Source organism: Perca flavescens, chromosome 6 (assembly GCF_004354835.1).
Source record: "Perca flavescens isolate YP-PL-M2 chromosome 6, PFLA_1.0, whole genome shotgun sequence".
Taxonomy (NCBI): Eukaryota; Metazoa; Chordata; class Actinopteri; order Perciformes; family Percidae; genus Perca; species Perca flavescens.
Genome location: NC_041336.1, coordinates 7,413,001 through 7,438,174, shown reverse-complemented (window position 1 = coordinate 7,438,174; position 25,174 = coordinate 7,413,001). Strand labels below are relative to the sequence as shown.

Here is a 25,174-nt window from a genome sequence, read left to right as displayed (position 1 = left end):
AGCATGTCAATAAACTATACATGCCTGGCCCTTGATGTGATTCTTATTTTCAAGTGTGGCTCTTAGTGAAATGTGAGTTTAACAGCCCTGGTCTAAAGGAATTAGCAACATTAAGCCTCGTCTTCTTGCCTCCACCGCCCCCTGCAGGTCTGGAGATCACATGGGACGGGGACAGTTTCGTGGAGGTTGTGGCTGCCCCCCACCTGCGCGGACGTCTCTGCGGCCTCTGCGGCAACTACAATGGCCACAAGCGAGACGACACCATGGGAGGCGACGGCCAGTTCAAGTTCGACGTGGACGAGTTTGCCGAGTCGTGGCGAGTCGAGGGAAACGAGCTATGCTCCCAGCAGCACCCGCCTCGCCGGCCAACCTCCTTCCTGTGCCCCGGCAGCGTCAAAGTCAAGTTCCGCGCCCACCGGGAGTGCCAGAAGATAAAGTCGTGGGAGTTTCAGAAGTGCCACCGTGTGGTTGACTTCGTCCCTTTCTACAGGTCAGAGGACTGCATGTGCTGTCATGAAAATGCTAATAAATGTTATTTGTTTTTTAGTCAAAGTCCCCTCGGCATAAATCTGAAGAATGGAGACTTTTAATACCAAAATATGACATAACAACCCACCCATGTCCGATAAAATAGGTATCAGCTTTTTTGGCCCCCGATCCCAATCCGATATTTAATTTTTTTGTTTAAGATAATTTTTTGGGCTTTCCACCTTTAATTCTACAGGACCTCTCAGTATATTTGCGCCTGCTCTACCTACTAACGCAACCAGGCCACGGCAATCCAATTAAAAAAAAATAATTGAATATGTGCTGATACCGAGTCCGATATTTCTATTTGCCTAGATAATAGAGCAGCAACGTTTTTTTTGTTTAAAAAAATAACTAAGTTAACAAAGTAACTAAAACATGTCTTCAGCTGAAAGCTATACTGCGTAGTTTCTGTTGCCCCCATGAGGAATTCTAAGTAATGACAAAAAAAAACTTCCAATCATCCACACAGTTGCTAGTAGCCAAGGAGGACACGGAGGATTAAAAAACCATGATGGACTCTTCAGAAGAGGTCATTATTTTCACTTGAGTTTCTGCGCGCGAAAGGCGCTGGACGCCACAATCTTCTGAACATAGCCACACTGAGAAATACAGAGAGAGGTGTGTGGAGCTGATAGTCTTAATTAGCTTTGGAGCAACTCATTTGGTAATGGCTTGAATGTGACGGACGTTCATTAATATAAAAAAAGTTACGGACTAAAGCTTTAATACATTTAACTTTGTGAAGCTAGCATTTTCTGTAAAACTCACATATAAAATCAACTTTTTCTAAGAATGTTGGAGAATTTACTGACGTAAGTAATTGGAGTAAGGTGACCGGGGTGACTGCCAATCCCTGATCACAAAAAAATATATCGACATGACTCCGATCTGATCGGGACATCCCTACAATAAAGTGTATTGTTTATCGCCCTGCTCCCTGTAGGTCGTGTGTGACGGACATGTGTGAATGTCCGGTCCATAAAAACTGCTACTGTGAGTCCTTCATCGCCTACAGTCGAGCCTGCGAGAGGGAGGGAGTGCCCGTCCTCTGGAAGGCTGACACTGCCTGCATGGGTGAGTGACAGTGCGCGTGACCTAATCATAATCTCCCATGAGATGAAAGAGTCAGACAAGGTGTGACACACATGAATGTAATATCATTTAAAGTTACCTTTCAGAACACGGATGAGTTTGACTTTTTTTTGCTTCGCTTACAGTGGTTTAGCAAAGCTCAATAGTCATCTGTACAATAGTTGATTGACCGTTTTGACATTGTGAACACAGAAAGAACAACAGTTCATTCCAAGGAACTAATCTGCTCTTTTTATCAAATAAACTCCAATGACTTTACTGACAACCACACTCCACCCCTTAATTATCCTTTAATTTGTTCTAATTTGGGTTGATTTGATTTAATAGGAGCCGGCTCATATCGGACGAGCCCCCACTTTGTTATGACCCGGCTCTTAGGCCACAACAAACAGGAGACAGATCATGATAAAGTTTAACACAAATGTACTTTATTAAATCAAATCCAACCAAATTAGACCAAATTAAAGGATTATATATACAGCCAGACAAAGCAGGAGTCGTCACAATAGTCATTAGTCAGTTTAGTTTATATGTTAAAAATTAAATTAAAAATAAATAAGAACATGTACATTTCAGCAAAATATTTAAATAAGGAATTATCATGTTCAAAAAGGAGTAGGAAGAAGTTATAAAAACCTTTCTGGTCCTACCCCCTTTTTCTATTTTTATACTTTATTTAAATACAAAACAATTTGATGCTTCACTTATTTATATTTGTATACAAATTATATCTAACTACCTACACGCACATATGCACATGCATACACAGAAACACATGCAAGCATACATATACACATTTTTTCTTTTCCATCTATCTACATCAAACCGAATAATAACTCATCCAAACAAGACATAGTAAGCCCAGGAACCATACAGTCAGTACACAATACAGTCATCTCGAGTCCTTTTCGTATTTATTCAGTATATTCATTTAAAATAGTCTCAATTACAATTGCTCATTGTTGTACATGATTTCATCTCTGCAGCTGTTCCATATATGAATGAGTTTCTTTTTAAATACACAAGTTCCCCTTAAATGATGTTTGCTCTCTCATTTGAAACAACCCTTGGATACTGTCCGATTAATTGATTAGTTACTTTGTACATGATTTGTGCAGTTTTAAAGTCAACAATATCTTTGAATTTTAGTGCTTTTAGTTTGATGAAAAGTGGGTTAGTTGGTGCTCTACAAGTGGTTTCATTTACAAATCTTAAGGCTCTCTTTTGAAGGATGAATATAGGTTCCGAGTTTGTTTTGTAAGTGTTTCCCCACCCTTCCGAAGTCCATCAAATACATGAGTGAGCAAATACATTTTTTTTTACCTTCTTTTCCCTCCCTTCAGCCACCCAGTGTAAACACGGTGCTGTGTACGACACCTGCGGACCAGGCTGCACCAAAACCTGCGACAACTGGAACGAGATCGGGCCGTGCCACAAACCCTGCGTGGCCGGCTGCCACTGCCCCGCCAACCTGGTGCTGTTCCAGGGACGCTGCATCAAACCCACGGCCTGCCCCGGACGGTGACCCTTGTGACCCAGGTGGGAGGGAAGGGTGGAGGGAGGGCGGGGGGCTGGCTAAGTCAGAGACGGTCATTTATAATATCAGAATGAAGGGGTCCAAAGAAGCCGGGAAGAGTTTGGGAGGACACAAAAAGGGTCTAAAAAAAGGTCGACAGATCAGATGCGACAAGGTACTCAGGGTCCACAGCTATCTGATGTAGAAATACACACTACAGCGATGGGAGGATGATCCGCGCCACCACATTCAGCCTCGGACTTCCTTGTGCCTCTTGTAATAAACACGTGCTGTCACGATACCAGTCACCGCCACCGGAGGCGCTAATTTCAAACTTGTGGAAGAAGAACTGAACTCCCGAGAATAAACTCAGGCAGCCTGTTTTGGAGATTTTACCGTCTCCACCCTCCTGAGGAACATTTGCCCACGCTGCCATGGACCCTCGGGAAACTATTTGGGCCAGTGGACTCCTGCTTGAGCCAACATGGCGCCCAAATGTCTCTCCCAAACTCCCAAACACCCTGAAGTGGGAAACTGTGCATCTGCGTTTGGAATAAGGAGATTCAAAGCGGAGAAACTCTCTGATGCATCGTGTCAAAAGTGCCCTCGTGATCTCTGTTCAATCATTTCATACTGTAAGCTAGCCAGATTTATACGAAAGACAGACAGCTTTTATATTATTATTGTTCTAATTATTCTAATAATTATTATTATTTGTTGTTGATGTTAATTTATATATCAGTTAAATGACATGTCGTAGCAAGAGCCAGAATCATGAACATAATTGCGTTATGAATGATTTAAAGGGAAACAAAAGCTATTTATGTATTTGTTGTGTTACTGTTTGAAGAGAAATGCCCAAATGTGACTCAGTTGTTGCACCATCGCAGGGAAAAAGTACTGTATTGTAATATGCTCCGTGTCCAGGTTGTTGTGGTCCGTATCAAACTGAAGGTGTTCATCTAAGCATATGTTTCACTTGACGATAATTATTTAAGACCAGCAATATAATCTTTTATCGAAGTTCATTTCTGACTGGTCTTTACTTTACTTTCAGTTTTAAAACCTTTGATAATTGTAGGAGAAGGCCCAAAGGTTGCGGGTTCAAACCCCCAAAGGAACTGGAGACATCTGGAAAACTGAAGGAGGAGTTGTACCTTTGAGCAAAGCACCTTTCATTTAATGATTTCCCAGGAAAAACATTCAGTGTAGAAGAGAGAGAGAGAGAGAGAGAGAGAGAGAGAGAGAGAGAGAGAGAGAGAGAGAGAGAGAGAGAGAGAGAGAGAGAGAGAGAGAGAGAGAGAGAGAGAGGTCACACAACAAAGTGCCCCGGCTAGAAAATCAAACCGTGGACGCTGCTGTTATGTGGTATGTATTTTATTTACTTTGGGCAAGAATTGGAAGGCTTTCTACCGGCATTAGAAGCTTGTAGGAGTTAGTGGTGGAGGAAGTATTCAGATCCTTTACATAAGTAAAAGTACTAATACCACACTGTCAAAAATACTCTGGTACAATTAAAATTCCTGCATTGAAATTTTACTTAAAGCTGTAGTGCGTGGTTTCTGTCTCCCCCATTAGGAATTCTTGACGGCACGTCCACATGATACAAGCCTTCTGTGATCGCGCACCACCCCCCCGGAGGATTAACCCTTGTGTTGACTTCCCGTCAACCTTGAAAAAAAACAAAATTGAAATTGTTACATTTTTCTTCTACGCATTTTCAGCACTTATTTCTATGTCCCATATTTTCTGATATAAAACAAAAATTGAAAATGGGTCAATGTGACCCGAAGTCAACACAACGGTTAAAAAAAAACACGATGGACTCTTCAGAAGAGGTCATTATCTTTGCTTTCTGCGCGCGAAAGTCGCCGGACGACACAATCTTCTGAACATAGTCCTACTGAGAAATCCAGAGAGAGTTGTGTGGAGCTGATGGTCTTAATTAGCTTTGTAGCGACTCATTTGGCAATGGCTTGAATGTAACGGAAAATCATTATTAAAAAGTTACGTACTAAAGCTTTAAGTAAAGGTATGCAAGTATAATCAGGTATATGTACTTAATTATTATTATTATTAAGTATTTTATAGTTATTATAGTATTAATCGGCTGATTATTTTCTCCATTAAACAATTGATTGTTTGGTTTGTAAAAATAGTGAGAAATGGTGTTACCCAGATAGCAATTACCCAGAGCCCAAAGTGATTTCATACTGTTTGTTTTGTCCAACCAACACACCAAACCTTAACATTATTACTAATACATTATAATTATTATTATTATTATTAAAAAGGGAGAAAAAAAAACGCAAATCTATACATTCGCAAAATTTAAACCATGAAATGTTTTTGTACAAAAAATGACAAAAGATCATCAAAAAAGTTGCTCTTACAGTCAAACTGTTTATGTTTTCCGTGCAAAAATCATAACTTGTAAAGTAACTAAACCTGTCAACCAGATAAATGTAGCGGAGTAGAAAGTAGAAATTGGCATGAAAGGTAAAGACTCAAGTAAAGTACAAGTATCTCAGAATTGTACTTAAGTACAGTGGTTGAGTAAATGTACTTAGTTACATTCCACCTCTGGTAGGAGTAAACACAAGCTGATCAAACACCCAATTCTCACAATGAAGAGTGAAAACTTCCATTTTTAAATTCATCTGCACACGTTTAATACACTTCATATTTGTACAAACACATTTCACATAAACGTAGCACTAAGACAAAAACATGAGAACTAAAGAACCAAATACAACAAAGTTAATTTAACGACAGAAGAGTGTTACAGGTATTACAGGGAATACCACAAAGGAAAGTTAGACCTTCAACCATCACAGTAAACTGGTAACAATCAAGGATTCTTAAAACTGGTATGGTTTCGAGTACTGTGCGGTTTGTCAGTTCACAGGCATCTTATAACCAGGCCCAAATGGAATCAGCAGATTTTTTTTTCAGCGGTAATCCAAAATGAAAATCTGCAGAATGTAGCGGACTGTGTGAATCTGAATGGAAATGAAGTAAAAGTCTTGGCATTTTTGCGATGAAACTCTTCGGTAGTGTTTCTGACTTGTGGGATGTTTTGTTGCATTAATAATGAAATACTGTACGACCAGCACCAAATGATATTCACTAACCCCCACGGCTCCTGCAGGTCAGGGAAACAAACAATCACTGACGTCACTATGCATGCACGATAGGGATAGACCGATTATCTTCTCTGGCTGATTATCGGGAGTTTGCAGATGATCATATATGATATCATATCAGCGTTTTATTTGCCTGATAACCCGAAAAAGTTAATGAATTAAAAATTGCGCTACTTTGGCTTGGCTACAGCTCTGTGACTGTCCGTCTGCTTCGGTTTCACTCACCACTGAGTCTGACTTAATGGCCCACCCACAACCCTATCTGACTATCTTTTACTGAGTATTATGTTTAAACTAGTCTATATCCCCATCGTTCCGCTTCCGCAGCGCTGCGGAGGAGCGTCTGGCAATGCGAGACTATGTTGAACGTTTCTAATTTATTAAATAATTGCTTAAAGCACTTAAACACAGTTTTGTATTGGAGTGTGTAACATTCAAAAATCTTAATTTTGACTTAAAGATCTTCATTTTCTCTGTAAATGCATATCGGTTCCAAATATTGGTTTCATTAACTACTGATAATCAATATCGCTATCGGCCTCGAACAACCAGTATCGGTCGATCCCTAATGCACGACAACTCAAACAGTCTCAGATAAAAGCAAAGATGAAAACATTTACACACAGACGTGACACTGTTACACTGTGAACGCTCCTGCTCTCTGCACATGATGAGGGGCCTTTCACCTCTTTGGCATTTTTTTCACAAAATGACATATTCATCTTTATGTCCAGACTTACTGCTGTAAGGCATGGGAAGCTCCTACAATATATGTATAAAATTAAATTAAATGTTCTCTGTTTGATTGGAAAATAAACGAGACGACTGATGAAACAAATAGTGGTCACTTTGAAAATAATACAAGGATTCTAAACAGAGATGGGCAATACAGTATATCACTATTATATCAGCGTGGATATTTGAGGCTAAGTATCGTCTAAAATTTTGGATATCGTGATATGTAAGTGTTGTCTTTTCCTGGCTTTAAAGGCTGTATTACAGTAAAGTAAAGTATCCACATTATTGGTGATTTATTTAATATTTTGTTAAAGCACCAATAGTCAACCCTACAATATCGCCATCGAGGTATTTGGTTAAAAATATCGTGATATTTGAATTCCTCCATATCGCCCAGCTCTTAATATTAAAACTTTTTTCCAGACTTAACCCTGTATAGTTTGAGTTTCAGGTGTTTTTATTAATGGATTATGTGGAATTTCGTAATCGCCATGATTGATGCCTCAAATCTAGGCTTTGAACTTTGATGAACTTTAACGACTGCGGGGGCTTTAATATCATCAGTAACTTGATACTGTAGGTGGTAGGATTGGGCATCGAGAAAACAATTTTGGGTTTTGATTCCGACCATCTGTACCAAATTTAACATGTGCAAGTTTTGGTTTCCGTATGCGACCACTGTACTTCCAGGCGCTCGTTGTGTTGCAGCCATGGAGCACAGTAAGCAGCGATCTAAATTGTGGGTTTATTTAACATTGAAACAGCCCGTACAACTGAAAATCACTATTATATCAAAAAAATATTTTCCTCTTATCTGTGAAATAAGCATGTGACCTGTTTCAACTCCAAACCCCTCAAAGAATCGGAATCGAGAATCAGTAAGAACCGTAATCAAACTAATAATAAACTTAACCCTAAAAATTGGAATCTGAATCAGAATTGTTAAAATCAAAACGATGCCCAACCCTAGTAAGTGGTTATACTGTGAGTCAGTGGGTTTTATTGTGACACGGCAATAGGACGAGTAGGAAAAAAAGAAATGCATTAGTAGCAGCCAATGACTAACTTACTAACTCCTTGTCTGTTTGACGCAGGGCATGTAGTGTTGGCAACGCTGCCAATAACAGCCGACTCTGCAGCTCGACTGGGATTTTTTTTTGGCTCATTGTTTTTGATTCTCCAGCTATACAAAGAGACTGTATGTTTGAGTTTCTTACGCTCTGATCAAAAAACTGAAGCCAGACATTTTTCTCAGGAGTTGGCGGAGACCAAAATTACATTCAACTGTTGCTAACACGTTAGCCACAACATTATTAGCTTATACATAACAGGTGTGTGTTTCTGTGAGTTTGATTTTGGGGTCTTTCCTGACCCCTTGTGGTTACAAAACAGATGACAAAATGACAAAATGCAGATTTTAACAGCTGCAACTTGGCTCCATTGATGTGCTCCATGGGGCTCTAGATTAGGGCTAGGCAATATATCGATATTATATTGATATTGTAATATGAGACTAGATATCCTCTTAGATTTTGGATATCGTAATATCGTAAATGGCTTAAGTGTTGTCTTTTCCTGGTTTTAAAGGCTGCATTACAGTAAAGTGATGTCATTTTCTGTGTTACCAGACTGTTCTAGCACTTCTATTATTTTTTACCTTTACCCACTTAGTCATATCTACATTACTGAAGATTATTTATCTAAAATCTCATTGTGAAGATATTTTGTTAAAGAACCAATTGTCAACCCTATATCGCCACAATATCGACATCGAGGTATTAGGACAAGAATATCGCGATATCTGATTTTCTCCATATCGCCCAGCCCTACTCTGGATGCCAGAAATCTAAATCAAATTAGGCAGAATCTTAATCAACGGCTATGTGTTGTTATATGCCACGGAATGACTAAACTGAACTCACAATGCCAAAACCTTGAAGTGAAATCATTACAGAACAGCAACCTAAAAGTTCATCTAGTTCTCTGTTGTGAGATAACTGTTTAAAGAACAAGACCAGTACAATTCAGTATTTTTCTTCTTGTCAACAAATCCCATAAAAAAAAATTCATAGTCATTATGAGATTCATAAACTAAGATAATCAGCAAACGGTTTAAAACTTTGAAAGTTGAGATTAGGAAAGCACAGAGTACAGCTGATTGTGTTGTGCTCCACACTGATCTCAACCCACTAGATAAGCAGACTGATGTGCAGGCTGCAAAGGTTATCTGTGCAATGCTGCAATTTTTTGTATTCATAGCGAATTGATAAAAACAATGTGGAGAGGCTCCCCCCCAACCTTCTCTGATGAATAACCAGACAGGGTGAGAGAATGAGGGGTGATATTTTAAGACAGTCTCTTCCCTGTCTTAGCATAAAGACAAAACCCAACAAAAACACATGATACAAGTAGATAAATCTAGCTGCTCTAAGTACAGAAAATATGTATGTGCACTCTAATATATAATCTTCTAAACCTCTCAAGGAAAAAGTTTCTTTTTCTAAAAGTCTTGCTATACAAAACAAAATATACATCTAATAAAAATACACTCTTAAAGTCCCGGGCTGGCCAGTTTTAAGTATCTACTAAAATCAAATCATTAATACAGTCAAACCAAGATATACATCTGGTGTCAGCTATCACAGCAAAGGAACGAATGCACCAGGCCGAAAGGAGGAGTGTGTGGAGAGAGAGAGAGAGAGAGAGAGAGAGAGAGAGAGAGAGAGAGAGAGAGAGAGAGAGAGAGAGAGAGAGAGAGAGAGAGAGAGAGAGACTGACCAGCGGAGAGTTCAGTCGTCATCACTGTCGCTGCCCGACTCGCTGAGCTGGAGGTCGTTTCCTGTGAAGACAAACGGGTTAAACATCGTTTATTGGCGGGTTTCCAGCCGTAATTAGACAAATGCTAGTCTCGCATTGTCAGACTTATCTCCACAGCGCTGTGGAGTAAATTAGTCTGGCTACACCACAGATACATTCTGGGATAGGAGCAAAAAAACACTCTTGGTTTGTTTGCATTTCTTTAAACCAATCACAATCGTCTTGGGCGGCGCTAAGCGCCAGATGCAGCGACGGTGACTTTGCAGAATAGTCTCGAGAAGGAGCATTTGCACCCCGCAAAAGAAAATGCCACATACAATATTATAAATGAATATTATAAATTAAGTTAATTGTTCACACAATAAAGTGAGCTATTTAAATTAGCTGGATACATGGTTAAACCTCAGTAGCTCTTACCAGCGTATCGCCGTGTGTACTTCGTCCACAACAATCCCACCAATCGGTCCCAAAACATCCCAGTTAGAAAGTGAACATATTCTTTGTAAGTCTTTACAATCATTCCCCGAAAGAACCAACGCAGGCCTGCCTTGTTGAACCATCCAAATCTTCAAAACTTGCCATTTTCAGCGTGTTACTTGCTAGCTCGAAGTTTGTTGTTGTTTCCCGTAGCGAAGGGCTTTTGAGAACGGCAACGCACAGACAGCGGGGTCAAAGCCTGACTGGATGTCAGGCTTCATTTTGGAAATGTACATCCATTGATCCAGACTAGACAAGTACTAGTCTATATCGACAACGCTTCATTTCTGAATTGGTCAGGTGCCGCCGGAAATTCCGCCGGATGTCCCTAATTTTCGGCCGGATGTCCGGTACTTTCTGCTTTCTAAACTCTTGGTCGATTAAAGAGGACTATGGTTAACTACTCCTCAGATCTCTGCAGGGTAAATCCAGACAGCTAGCTAGACTATCTGTCCAATCTGAGTTTTCCGTTGCACGACCAAAACAACCTTTGAACGTACACATGTTCCACCAAAACAAGTTCCTTCCTGAAGCTATTTTGCAGAGGCGCCGTTGCTCGGTCCGGCCCCAGACGATTGTGATTGGTTTAAAGGAATGCCAATAAACCAGAGCACGTTTTTCTCCCATCCTGGAATGTTGTGTGGACTAGCCAGACCTTCCTCCGCAGCGCTGTGAAGGAAGGTCTGGCAATGCCGGACTAGACAAATATTGACTCAGAGAACTGAAACTGAGGTGGTATATCTCCATCTCCAGCCTGAACACTAAAGATGTGTGTTTACATGCTACGTAACTGGAAATGGGAGAAATGCTCACACAAAAATATCGAACAAATACATGTCCTCTCTTCCCTGCCTCTCGCTCGATACAGGCTGGGGGGGGGGGGAGGTAGCAGGATCAGCAGAAGCACCAGGAAATTAAAGCATGGATTCCTTCTCTTACTGGAAAGAAAGCATTTAGCTAGGAGATACTCACGGAGTGTGTTCATAAGCTGGTTGTTGCCCTGCTGCCGCTCGGCTCCCCCGTTGGCCACTGGGGGGCGGTTGGGCGAGGTCTGGCTGAGCGGTCGGGGGGTGTCGTGCTCGCCGTCACTGCTGCTGTCGTCGCCGCTGGCCGAGTCCGAGGAGCTGCTGCTGCCGCTGCTGCTCATCTGCTCAATCACCTCCACCTCGGCTCGCAGCTCTGCCAACAGCAGGAACAGCAGGGTTCACGTTAAGACAAAACTCCTTCTAGGGCTGGGATATATATCCATATTATATCAACGATATATCGATGTATGAGAATACATATCCTCTTAAATTCTGGATATCGTGATATGAGACAAGTGTTGTCTTTTCCTGGCTTTAAATGCTGCATAACAGTAAAGTGATCATGGTCATTTTCTGAACTTACCGGGCTGTTCTATTATTTGCCTTTACCCACTCAGTCATTATATCCACATTATTGATGATTATTTATCTAAAATCTCATTGTGTCAATTTTTTTGCAAAATTGTTTGTCAAAAGTTAAAGCTATAGTGTGTAGTTTCTGTCTCCCCCCATGAGGAATTCTAAGTAATGGAAAAAAAATGTGAAATGTGAAATTTATTTCTGCTGTCATCTTCAGCCGTAACTGTAACATTTAAAGATATTTAGTTGAACACAGAGGTCCAAGCTATCTGACGTCTCTGCTGTGCTTATTTTCTGGACTGTGTTATAGTTCACAAACGGCGACATCTCACTGCCGGTCGGACTGACTGCTAGTTTGGGTGGTGTTTTTAAAATTAAAAAAAATAATTAAAAAAAGTCTCCAATAGGGCCTGGTATCGTTAAAAAAATGCCAATACCGGTTCCTAAACGCTACTTTTTTCAATACCAATTTTATAAAACAAAAAGAAATGACAACATTACACATTACGGACATTGTGATTGGGGTCCATATTCTTTGTTCCATGTGTTTTAATTACATAATAATAATAATAATAATAATAATAATAATAATAATAAACTTTATTTCTTTAGGACTTTTCTTAACAAGGTTACAAAGTGCTTTCCAGATAAACAGCAGATAAAAACCAAGAACAACACAACCAACAACAATGAAGTAAAATACAAAAAAAGAGAGGTAACATAAACTATAACACACACACACACACACACAAACACACACACACACACACACACACACACACATACATATACACAATACTAGGGCTGCCACCTCTTAGTTGATTAGTCAACTAATCGGTCGTTTTGGTCTTAGTCGACTAAGATTTCTTTAGTTGATTAGTCATTTTTTATGCTTATTCATGCTTAATTACTTATTTCCAAGAAACTTCTGAGCACATTTATGGTAAACACAAGATTTAAAGTGGTGCTTTTGCAGGATTTATTGTGGCGAAACTCAGTTTTACTGATGGTTAATTAACTACATTTATATTGTGCTTTTCTAGTCTTAACCACCTCTCAAAGCGCACAGCTCTGTCAATTAAATCAACTAATCGATTAGTCGACAAAATCGTATAAGTGTTAGTCGACTAAGAACTTCTTTAGTCGATGACAGCTCTACACAATACATACTGTATAAACATACATATACACAGACAAGCCTAAAATGGACAAGGCAGGGCGGGATGATACAACCCAACACCAGTTCAAATATTCAGAAATGCTTTCCTATGAAAGAAAGTTGTAAGAAGGGTGTTGGGCTACTGTTGTGGCTGGACCTCCTTACCTCTCTTGATGTCATCGAGCTGAGGCTCCGGGGAGGGATTATCCTTGGAAGGAGAAGGGGAGGTTTTGACCCCGGCCCCGGGCTTGGTGGGGGCCCGGAACTGAGAGCTGGGCTGGCTGGACCGAACCGACTGCTGCTCGATCCGTGCCTGGATCTTACTGCTGCCCTCCGCCCTGAAACGTACACACAAAGCCGATGTCTTTATGCATGTGCTGTATGTGGCTGCTGGTCCATCATGTTTGCTTCAGTGTTAGTTTGTATGCATCTGTGACTGCCTGTTTGTCTTCTGCAGTTGTTAGATTGTGTCATGATTGTGAGTTTCTGTTATGTTCTGTTTCCTGTTTTATTTTGAAATCTGTTTTCTCCCTCGTCTTTTCTAGTTTTACTTCCTGTCTTTAGTTTCCCGCCCTTGTGATTGTCTTATGTGTTTCACCTGTTTGCCCAGCCTAGTGTCACCTGTCCCTTGTTAGTCCTCGTTACCTGGTCTATTTAGTCTCAGTTTTGTCTTTGTCTCTTGTTGGTTCATTGGATTCTGTTGCTCTACCTTATGTCTCTGAGTTCCAGTTTTGAGATCCTGTTCTGTTGTACTAGTTTTTGCCTGTTACTTTCTGGACTCTTTTGGTATGTACTTCATTTTTGTTGGTGAAATAAATCCTCCTGCTCTCTGCATTTGGGTCCTCCATTCCCTGCAACTTGTGACAAGTGTGTATGTCTATTTTATAGTGTTTTGCCATGTGTGTCATGAGAAAGCCTGAACAGGGGAAAAAAAAATTAGCCTAGGGCTAGAAGTCCCACACACATTGCATCGGTTGCACTTTAGATGCCTGTATGTATCGTCCCTGACAAATAAACTGATAAAATGTAGCTACCGTTATGTCTCCTATTCAGCCGTTCTTCTTGATCTATCTGGAGCTTAAAGGTGCCGTAGATCCAGGACTTGGCCAAAAAATTCGAACATCGACAACTTCTCAGTCCCTTTCCACTAAAGCCCAAAACAGTCTCCAAAGCCTTTGGCCAGATGCTTTTTAGACCAGAGCAACAGGAAACCGCAAGACTTTAGTACAGATTAAACTATACAGACAAAAGTCAACAAGACACCATACAGACAGCTAGAGCAAAAACAGAAGCGTTCTTAGTAAGCCATGCAGAGCTACAGGAAGCAGCAAGACATTCGTACAGTTACACATCAACTGTATCCCTGTCCAGTATAAGAAGCCATGCAAGCATCAAAACACAGCCAACCAACACAGACCCGAGCCTCTCACCTGGTTTTCTTGACTTGGATGCTGCTGCTCAGCTTCTCCAGGACAAAGTCCCCGGTGTCGTGGTTAATGATGAGCACGCAGTCCTTCTGGTACGGCCGCTTGTTTCCTTTGAATACCGTCATGGGAGGCGTAGAGCCCTGGGAGGAGAAGAAGAACACGACAAATCGGAATATGTATCGTTTGTGTTTGCTTTACCAGACCTTATTGTAGAAATGTAAATGTTTCTCCTTCCGAGTGATTAGTCATAAGGGAACATGGACTTGGTTGTTTGCAATTAAAACAGTGGAATTCACATAATCCATTTCAGAACATTTACAATTGATCCTTCTGAAAACGGACACTAGCTGCTCTGCTTTCTTTACAGAAAGGCGTCACTTAACCAGTGGTGGAATGGAACTAAGTATGGATGCACCGATCCGACTTTTTCAGTCCTGATAGAGATACCGATGCCTGGGCTTTGTGTAGCATACCCGATACCGATCTGATACCGTTGTTGAATTAATAATAAACTGTATACCTTATACCTTCCTTCCACCATGTGGATGAGACTAAAGGCACCAGACCTTCCTAACTAAATAACTAAAAACATTACTTTCCTAACTTAGACAAAATAATATAGATGTAATGTATTGAATTATTTATTTGTACACTCAACTCATCCAGCATGTGACACACGTGCGACAGAGGGGAAAAAACTAACAAAACTGGATCCAGCTATTTTGTCAATATCGGGACCGATATCCAATCTTAATATCTGATCGGTGCATCCCTACTGTACTTAAGTACACCTTTTGAGGTACTTCACTTGAGTATTTTCTTGTCATGCCACTTTCTACTCTACTACATTTCAGAGAGAAATATAGTACTTTTTACTCCTACATTCATCTGACCGATTTAGTTACTTTACACATTAAGATGTTTGCACACAAAACACACAGTTAATAAAATACAATGTTTTATTATAAATTAAACTACCCAACAATATAACGGCCTACGAGTCCAGCTGAGATGATAGAAGATGATTGACAGAACTGTTTGGATTGTTTTTTAGTTTCTAAAATGGGAGGATTTTTCTGCATTGAGCACTTTTACTTTTAATACTATAAGTTCATTTTCCTGATGATACTTATACTTTTATTTAAGTAACATTTCCAATGCAGGACTTGTACTTGTAACAGAGTATTTTTGCAGGGTGGTGTTAGTACTTTTACTTTAAAAGTAAAGGATCTGAGTACTTCTTCCACTCCTTCACTTAACAACCTGTGAACCAGAGGAGAATGGCAGACAGTCTTACCGGAATATGAGGTAACGTGATAGTAACTTCATCTCCTTTCCCAACTTGTAGCTCTCCCTCGCAGCTCGTGTCGATAGACGCTGGTTTGAAGTCATCTGTAAATGAAGTAAAGGAACCTTTTGCATATTCCCTCATGTTTTGCACATTCTGCTAAAAGCAATACTGCCTTGTTTTGCGCCGGTGACCAATGAAATGTCTTGTAGGGGTTAGGGTTAATCCTATTCTGATTCTGTAAACATTCCTGTAACGTTAAAGCAGTGGGTGTAAACGATATTATCAATGCAAATTACTTAATTTATGTATCCACCTAATTGGCTAGGTTATGTAAGAGAAAGCCTCCCTGTCCATGTGAGCGAACTAATCCCAAACAACAACTAATTTAAGATTCTTTTAACACACAACGCGTTTTTTTCACACTCACATCTGATAGTGTGAAAGGAAGATTTTGGCCTCTTCTCAAAGCTTTCTCCGAGCTTCAAAACATGCTCCTCTTTGTCCAACAGCGGATTCGTACTCCCGTTCATGTCTCGGTTTGCTTTAAAATGTTGACAATTCACATGTATGTCAAGTTTTCCAAAAAGGCCGGACTGTATGTGGTAACTTTGGAAAGATTGCAACAAGAAGCCAACTATAACACAAAGTTAGCATACAGTAGCTGTTAGCTACCCGTTAGCAAAACATCCCCTACGTCACTTGGCCACTCCTCTTCCGCTTTTGGTCCGGCAATCAAATGCCACCGAAAACAATGCCGCATTCAAGTGGTATCGGAATGATCGGAAACAATAGTTACCAACTGGATTCACGTCCGTCTCAAATCGGAACAACAACTAGGAAAGTCGGCGAAATATTTGATACACGACTTGTCGAGTTGGCGTCATATTTTTATATATCCATGGTATTACGTAGTAAAATGGCGGACGAAAGTGAATATTAGGTTGATTGTAAAAAATATGTATAAATTCACGTATTGCATATGGTTTTTTTGGCTCACATATAATTGTGAGCCAAATTTGTTAGCCGATTTGTAATATTGTATCAGATTGTAACGTATTAGTTGCGTTCCACGTAGATTTACCTAAACTGGAAATAAATACTTCGAGAAACACGTGAATGCAGCATAAGTATAAAATAAAGAAAGAAAGGAGAGCGTGGTATAACCAAACACCTTCACCGATCCCTGATTTGTATCCTCTCGCTCACATCCCCGTCCATTTAGCGAGTTCCGATAAACCTTTTCAAGCGCTCCCAAAACCGTTTCTCCCGCCCACTCGTTGCAAGCTGATTGGATGAGTCGGTGAAGAGGCGTCGTTTGAATTTCAGTTCGTGTTTTTGTTGTGTGTAAGGGCTGCTTGTTCGGTTTCCAGTATTTTATAAAACATTGAACTCGGGGATATTGTTCAACATCACGGGTACGTTTACAATTACTATGTTGGGTTAAGAAATGTTAAAAGCGAGTTAATATGACGGTGTAAACGTGAAATAGCACCTTAAAAGTTACCCGACCTTTAAAGCGACTAACGTTAGCTAGCTGTTTGGCTATATAGCTATCTAACGTGGTAACCAGTAACGTTATGCTCGACTTAAATTAGTAGAAGATTTGTTTGAAAAAACAAGTTTTGCATATAAAGTGTCTTAAGATAATAATGCACTAGCTAACTTACAGACTCCCTTTCAAGTCAATCTTTGAAGTCCTTTCTGCAATGCATATTGTTATGTTAACGTTAGCTACATCATAGAAAGGGTAACGTTAGACTGTTGTTTCTGGGCTAATTGCTCTCCCTGTGCTGTGGTTGATATGACATTTGAACTCCCCATGGAGGACGTAGCTAGTTATCCATCGGGGGATGGATAATCATGACTAAAGTATAACACTTAACGTTAGACGAGAAAACCTATTTTAGCTCATCATTGGTATCTGTATATCTATATTTTAGGTATATCTATCGCTAGCAAATGAGAAGATTGAATGGAAAAAGTATCCATCTCCTATAAAGAGATGATTTGAAGGTTTGATTTGTGATTGATAAAGCATGTCATGTCCTCAATCTTTCACAGACAGACTGTATCTGGCTGCAGTAGTTTCCCTCCTGTGGTCCTGAGCTGTGTTGGAGGCGATGCGTCATGATGATTCATCTGCCAGCCGTCGGAAGGGCAAAACTCCTCAACGCCGACCCCCGCAGCCGGCCCCAGGGCCCTCCGGTTCAACATCCCGGTCCCCAAGACTGAGTGGAGCTTCAAGTGAGAGCCATTGAAGTAGCACGACAGCCCTTTAAACATGTTATTTTTTTCCCGTCACAGAAATAAGCCACTGCTTTTATCACAACTAAGAACGCCACCATCTCTGAGCGCCATATGGAGCAACAGTGCCTCTGCAAAATAGCCTCGGGAAGGAACTTGTTTTGGTGGAAAGTGTACGTTCAAAAGTTGTTTTAGTCGTGCAACAGAAAACAGAGATTGGACAGATAGTCGAGCTAGCTGTCTGGATTTACCCTGCAGAGATCTGAGGAGCAGTTAACCATAGTCCTCATAACTTCATTGACTGGAGTTTAGAACACCAACACAAAGAAAGCGGAATGTAACTGACATCTGGCCGAAATGAGGGACCTCAGGTGGAATTTCCGGCGGCACCTGAAAACCCCCGAAATGAAACGTCGTCGATATAGACTAGAGGAAAGCCTACCTTCTCTGCCATCACAACAAACACTCACACACTGTATCTGTTTTCCAGGGCTGCCCCCCGCGTCTCCCAAGAAGAGAAGGTTTCGACCAGGGACCAGGGCTTTGATGGAGATCCGCAAGTACCAGAAGAGCACCGATCTTCTGCTCAGGAAGGGACCCTTCTCTCGCCTGGTGAGTCAAACAGAAGCAAACCACGAGGAGAGTATGATAGCTGTACAAAGTGTCTCTTTGTGTGTGAATGGGAGTATGACTCAGCATGTTTTGTGGGTCGGGGCGCTCCTGTAGCCTTGGGGTAAGAAACTGACCATGAACTGCAGGCAGTGTTTTCCCTACCACCATAAGGGTTAGGTGCAGCCGTTTTGGGCACCACCTAAGCTGAATGGATGTAAAATCAATGTGAGCATCAAAACTAACTAAATTACATTTCTCAGATCCAGTGATTGTAGTTGGTCCTCAGTAGAGGTGTTGAAATTAATCAAATAATCGATGCATCGAATCGGGGACGTGGACGATTCTGCATCGATAATCGGCCGAGCCATAATCGATTATTTTTGTTTACAATTTAATGTATGCCTAACAACATTTCTGTTTACATATTCTGGTGTGTTTTGCACATTCAGGAAGTGCCATGTGCTCAGTGCTGTAGGTTTATGTATCCAATTCATTTAGTATTAGAGCACTGCAGAATGTTTTGTTTTTGAAGCTAAGAAAAGCTATGAATTAAATATCCTACATGGCTTTAATAGAAACATTTATTTGACGCATCGTGATGCATCGAGATATTGAATCGCTGACATGATAATCGTAATCAAATCGGGAGATCAGTGAAGATTCACACCTCTAGTCCCCAGTGGACTTCTTTAACAAGTTTGGTGTTAAAGCTTTTTGAGTGTTATTTATGCATTATCGGCTCTAGCCTTTTCAACGTTTTAGACACAGATATGGTAATAATAATGCTCCAAAGTGATGTGAAATTGCATTTTTCTTTTTATTGAAAAACATAACACATTCTTGAGGGAGGACACCTAAACCCCCCTGTCAAATACGTTCACGTAAGTCTTCAACAAACTTAGGGAAAACACTGTGTAGGGTGAGTCCTCGGTTTCAAAGCACCTCTTAAAGGCAGCTATCGGGGAAAGGCAGAGATGCATCTGGTGTATGTAGTTAGGGCTGGATATCGTTCAGAATCTTTCGATCTGGTGCCAATTTCGATACCGATTCCTAACGATACTTTTTTCGAAACAATATGTTTTAAAATCCATTTCAACATCAACAAAAATACATTAAACACAAAGCTTTTATTTTCCACCTTAATTGTGAATTAAAATAGTTAAAACTGCTCACTCAGTAACATTATTAAGTGTCTTGCTTTGCAAGCTCAGCCAGTCAGTCATCAGGGCAGAAAAACCACCGTTGTGGCTGCTTGTCTAAGAGGAAGTGTAACGTCAACAGCACCGCGACCGCTTTCGGCTCGCCATTAATATCACATCTCAGCAAACGCTGTCTGCGTGAAGTTTTGAAAAACTGTAACCACACTTGAAACCATCACACACGCCAGTTCTCATTAATATTCATCAACATTAACAATATTTTTTGAATGAATATTCATAAAGATTGATACACTTTAATGTGATCTGCGTGATGAATACAGTGTCTGGTGATGTTCTTTTTAACTATTAAGTCATAGAGTATAACCCAATATTGTACATTGGGCCTATTTGCATTTAGAATAAAAAACTGACAGCCACGTCCTAAACACACATGTTTATGGAGTTATCCATAAAAACGAGCTGAAGCCAATAAGCTAATTTCTTTGATTCAACGAGCTAAGCGGCTTGACTCTGATTGGCTAACAGCTAGCCTATCAGAGCCTGGCTATCAGCATCCTTTACCCAGTGCAACTGGGCGAGCTCATGAATAGTAATGAGCTCAGGCAACACCACGTCAGATTGAACAGCTTTTGTTATTGGCCTGATTTCTCTGCTTATTTCTTGTCAATGGCTAGAGCTGACAGAGGAGGTAGCAGTTCGTTTTCACATTCACAACATAACGCAAACACATGTGGACCTAACATATTTTAAAAAATGCAAGTAAAAACGGTTTTGTGTGGTTTTAACGGAAAAAAAACTGATGTCATGAGTAGGGTTGGGTACCGAAACTCTGTGCCAATAGGGAACCGGTGCCGACGTAAACGGTAGTAACGAGACCGAATAAGAAGGAAAGTTTCGGTGCCTCATTTCGGTGCTCGACTTTACACTACACCTGACATCATGTAACGTTAGCCTACCTTTAGCTAGCAGCTGGATTAATCACGGTTAAAATGCTGACAGCTAACGTTAAACAGTGTAAAGTGTGACTGTATTTCACTGTGGAGGACTTCAACAGCGGGATGTAACAGTCTGCTCTGCAGCGCAGCAGCTGCCGTTGTCGCAATTCATAGATATACAGTATGTTTATATGGTCGGAATTAAACAACCCAGACGGTGCGTTCACTCGCAGCTGCCGTTGTCGGAATTAAACAACACAGACGGTGCGTTCACTTGCAGCTGCCATTGTCGGAATTAAACAACACAGATTCACTTAAAACAGGTAGCCTTGTGGTGCATTCACAGTAATTGTAAAATACCCTTTTCCCATCTGGGGTTCAACAGCAATTTACTGGTGAAATAAGTTATAGTTATTACATTATTATTAAATCTTTGACCATGGCCTTAGCAATACACAAGTCACTGACTGTTGTTTACTACACTTCTTTTTTTTCTTCTTCTTCTTTTTTTTTAACTTTATTGAAAAGTACCGGTTTAGGCACCGGCACCGTTTTAAAAGTATCGATTTAGCACCGGAATCAAAAAAAAAAAAAAAAAAACGATACCCTAGTCATGAGTCGTATCTCTCGCCTGTGTCCCGCTTGCCCCAGCTGGTCTGAGAAAGCATCATTTTCTCTCAGCTGTGTGACTGCAGTCTTGAGTGATCTTGGTTCCCTGTCTTGGTTCAGGTCCGCGAGGTGTGCCAGAGTTTTTCCCGTGACGCTCTCCGATGGCAGGTCTACGCTCTTCTGGCCCTGCAGGAGGTAAGCACTTGCCTCCGCCAGCAAGCTAACATTCTGTCATTCTTAGCAGTGCAAATGATTCAATAGATAAAAAATAATCATCATTTTATTCATAGAGAATATTTCAAGCCATAAGCATTCAGATTGAGAGATTTCCCCCAGGGATAAATGTATGAATAGGCTTGCCTGTGTGGAACATATTGTGTCCTTAGTGACACACCTCTGGTTTAAATGAGCTCATTAGACGTTCATAATCAATGTTTGACCATCATACAACAATTTCAAAGAATGAAATATACACAACATATAGTACATTGCATTCACTGCACTTAAACCTGTATGTTTCTGTGTTGTCTGAAAATTGTAATTTAGCTACTATTTATTGAAGCTGCATTTATTGTTTTCACTGAGCAACGGTAGCATTCATTTGGCGTCTTGTCTGTGTCCACCTGATGCATGCAAATTCAGTATTCACTCTCCTTTTTAGTTCTGGTTTGATCCCCAACCGCTCCTGAGTCAAAATATCTGTCGCTTTATTATCTGCGAAATGCACCACCATGTTCACCAGCTGGTCTCTAACTGTGTCTGCCTGCTGTTAGCTGCTGAGCAGATAGAGTACAGTGGCTTTATCAGAGCCCTCTCACAGAGAGAGGCTGCATGATGCTGGAAACACTGAGACTGAACTAGGGTTGCACGATATTGACAAACTATGATATTGCGATATTGATTGTGAATATTACAATATCAATATTAATTTCGATATTTTTAAACATTGTAAAATTACAAAAGTTACGGGGAAACACATCAAAACAGATTCATAACAAATCAAATACGTTTTCTTACAAAAAGGTTTATTTCAACTGACAGTCATATTGGTCTGGTCCAACATGAATAAATAAATAAGGACCATGTCTACAGAACAGGACATGTTTTACTGGTTGGACAGTATAAAATATAGAAATAAAGAGAACAGGACACAACTTTTCAAATACAACTAAGCTACACGGGACGCAGCGCTCCACAAAACACAATATTGCATACTTATTGCGACACTTTCAATATAATATTGCGCAACGTGATATCGTGATAACAATATTGAGTCGATACATCACGCACCCCTAGACTGAACCATACCATAAACGGGCAGAGGAACTGCAGAATCACATGATTATTTCTCTGTGGGTTCGTCACTATGAGCGCTCCCTTTCAGGTTACATGAAGACTCATTGTCAATATAAAAATATTGATTAGTGCAGCTTCAATGTTGAAATGTAAATCTAATTATTTGATTCTCTGTTTAGGTTTTTGGCTTCACTGGTTCCTTTTTATAAACCATATTTTTGAATGAATATTCATGAAGATTGATACACTTTCATGTGATGAATACAGTGCCTGGTGATGTTTTTTTTTTTATAAAACTATTAAGTCATAGACTACAACCCAGTATTGTACATTGGGCCTATTTGCATTTAGAATAAGAAACTGACAGCCATGTCTTAAACACACAGAGTCATCCATTAAAAACGAGCTGAAGCCAATAAGCTAATTTCTTAGATTTAACATCATCTGGTTTTCTTCCTCCTCCTCCTCGTCCCTCCAGGCTGCAGAGGCATTTCTTGTCATGCTGTTCTCCGATGCAAACCTGTGTGCGATCCACGCCAAGCGGGTCACGCTGTTCCCCCGGGACATTCAGCTGGCCAGGAGGATCCGCGGGGTGGACAACATGTGAAAACGACACCGGACCGAGTGGACAAGCAAGCAACAGGAAGGCCACTCATTTCATTGCACTCTTTCCACTTGAGTCTGTTCTGAGACTATGATACTGCTTATAATGTGTTTAACCGGATAACTGTTTTAAAATTTTATGATTTTTATGCTACATTTTTGGAATTTTGGGTTACTAAGTTCTTGGGAAACAAAATAATTTGACTTGGCAGATCATCACTGGTTTTATGAAAAGGCAACAAGTTCAAGTTACCGACTTTTAACAGTCAGAAAATAATCCCTGTCAAGCAGTTGGATTTTTATACTTGAGTACTTAGATTTGCATAATGTTAGTTTTGATCCCTCAGTGTTGTATTGCTTTTGATATATTATTGATGTGTACATATTGTTCCACATTCATGTGAACTTACTTTGTTAATAAACCGCAAGATTTTTTTCTATTACGTACCTGATGTCTTATTTTGGTTTGTACACATTCAGTCTCATTGTGTCTCTTTGTATGATGATGTCACAACTACCTTACCGGTCATGTTCTTTCAGTTAAATTGAAAAGTTGCATCATCAGCCAGCTGTCGCAGTTGATGGTGAGGGTGCTAAACCTGCTCTCAGTTTAGGTTCTGTAACTGGGATTTGTCGAGGACGGGATGAAAACCAGATCTCAGGTCAGTGCTCACAGGGGGGGAAATGGGTCTAAAAACCTGGACAAGTGAGAGCGTGAACAGATGGTCAGCTGTTGCTAAGCAAGGTTCCTTGGCTCTGGAATAGCCTGCTGGAGGCCGCTAGACAGGCTGAGTCTGCTGATGCTTTTTAAGATGCATCCTGAGATTAGATTCCACTTTATTGTCATTGTGCAGAGTACAAGTATAAAGATAACGAAATACAGTTTGTGTCAAACCAGAAGTGCAAAAATAAAAAGCAGAAAAGTGCAATGTGAGGTGCATAGACAGGACAAAAAATATAGTGCAGTGTAGACAGTAGTATACCGTTAGTTTACAGAAGGTGGTTTAGAGTAATATAAATGTGTAGTGTACCATACAGTTACCTTATGAGCAGAATAAATATGGCTATGAAATATGAACATATTGTAGGAGTATGTAATATGAACAATATAAACCAGTTATTTTCTGGCTTTAACTGTTTAACCTGTTCCATCTGATTCCCTGGGTTGAAATTGCGTTTAAACTTGTTTCTATTTTGATCTTGCATTTATTTCCACAACATCTATGCACTATATATATGTCTTTATGCTTGTATGTGTAAACTTACATGTATTTTTTTTTTTTTGGTGACTCACTTTGGTGTAAAAAGCTGTTTTTAAGTACTATATAAACAAACTAAAAAATGATGAAGCAGCAGGGCGGTGAGCAGAGAAAAAGAAGACACAGAAGACTTCTAAAAGCAGGGAGCTGTTTGTGGTCATGAAAGAAGCTCAGGACGCCATGGAGCTGGTGAGGACTTCTTAAAATGATCTTAAACATACAGGCAGCCAGTGATGAGATTGTTAAATGGGGGTAAACTCTGTTTAGTTTTGGTGAGGTCATGGCTGCAGTGTTTTGAATAGGGCTGCACAATTAATCGCAATTGTATCGAAATCGCAGTATGAACTAGTGCAATATCCAAATCGCAGAGGGGCGCAATATTTGTTAAAGGCAAAATATGTGTCAAACCATTCTGAACGAAGTATTGTGGTGCTGCAGAGACGTCCCGGCCTACAAATCCTATCCTACAGACTTTGTTTGGTACAGATCCTCGCAAAACTCACACTATGATAATTTTAATTTCTTTCAATGTTAATAATTTTCAATGAGAATAATGATACAAAAACGATCATTCCCTCCGATATCGTGAATCATATCGCAATATCAGTCAAAAATAATCGCAATTAGGTATTTTCCTCATATCATGCAGCCCTAGTTTTGAACCAGTTGTAGTTGTTAAATCAGGTTCTTGAATGGTGTGTTACTGGTAAATATTTTTTCCTAAAAATGGTTGAAATTTTACAATTTCATTCTTGTAATGTTTTCATTCTTTCTCGTAAAATTGCGACTTTTTTTACTCGTACTATGACGACTTTTTCTTGAAATATTGTGACTTTACTCTTTACTCAAAATCAATGTGCCCCTAATACTCACACAG

At 40.1% G+C, this 25,174-nt stretch overlaps 3 protein-coding genes across 7 annotated transcripts in view; 2 read left to right on the top strand and 1 right to left on the bottom strand.

Moving 5' to 3' along the window:
* The window catches only part of bmper (BMP binding endothelial regulator), a 37,050-nt gene extending 33,898 nt beyond the window's left edge, over positions 1–3,152 (top strand). The window contains exons 14-16 of the mRNA XM_028581345.1: positions 148–490; positions 1,475–1,605; positions 2,967–3,152. Of these exons, the coding sequence (XP_028437146.1) occupies positions 148–490; positions 1,475–1,605; positions 2,967–3,148 (656 nt within the window). The 3' untranslated portion in view covers positions 3,149–3,152. The remainder of the gene's footprint in view (positions 1–147; positions 491–1,474; positions 1,606–2,966) is intronic.
* A 5,655-nt stretch (positions 3,153–8,807) lies between these two features.
* On the bottom strand, positions 8,808–16,398 carry eaf1 (ELL associated factor 1). The gene is made up of 6 exons (XM_028581599.1): positions 16,007–16,398; positions 15,586–15,680; positions 14,292–14,428; positions 13,027–13,199; positions 11,290–11,496; positions 8,808–9,862 (listed from the first exon to the last, which is right to left on the bottom strand). Exons 1-6 carry the CDS (start codon positions 16,107–16,109, stop codon positions 9,813–9,815), a joined length of 765 nt encoding a protein of 254 aa, XP_028437400.1. The 5' UTR covers positions 16,110–16,398; the 3' UTR covers positions 8,808–9,812.
* On the top strand, positions 13,539–23,485 carry cenpa (histone H3-like centromeric protein A). 5 transcript variants are annotated; one of them, XM_028581601.1, is made up of 6 exons: positions 13,539–13,647; positions 15,637–15,691; positions 17,641–17,823; positions 18,314–18,435; positions 21,260–21,334; positions 22,914–23,485. In XM_028581601.1, the coding sequence occupies exons 3-6, from the start codon at positions 17,700–17,702 to the stop codon at positions 23,040–23,042; spliced, it is 450 nt and encodes a 149-aa protein (XP_028437402.1). In that variant the 5' UTR covers positions 13,539–13,647; positions 15,637–15,691; positions 17,641–17,699; the 3' UTR covers positions 23,043–23,485. The 5 variants fall into 5 exon arrangements, with proteins under 5 accessions (XP_028437402.1, XP_028437405.1, XP_028437404.1 ...); XM_028581604.1 differs by lacking the exon at positions 15,637–15,691; XM_028581603.1 differs by lacking the exon at positions 13,539–13,647 and having other exon boundaries at positions 15,630–15,691.
* The last annotated feature ends 1,689 nt before the right edge of the window (positions 23,486–25,174 follow it).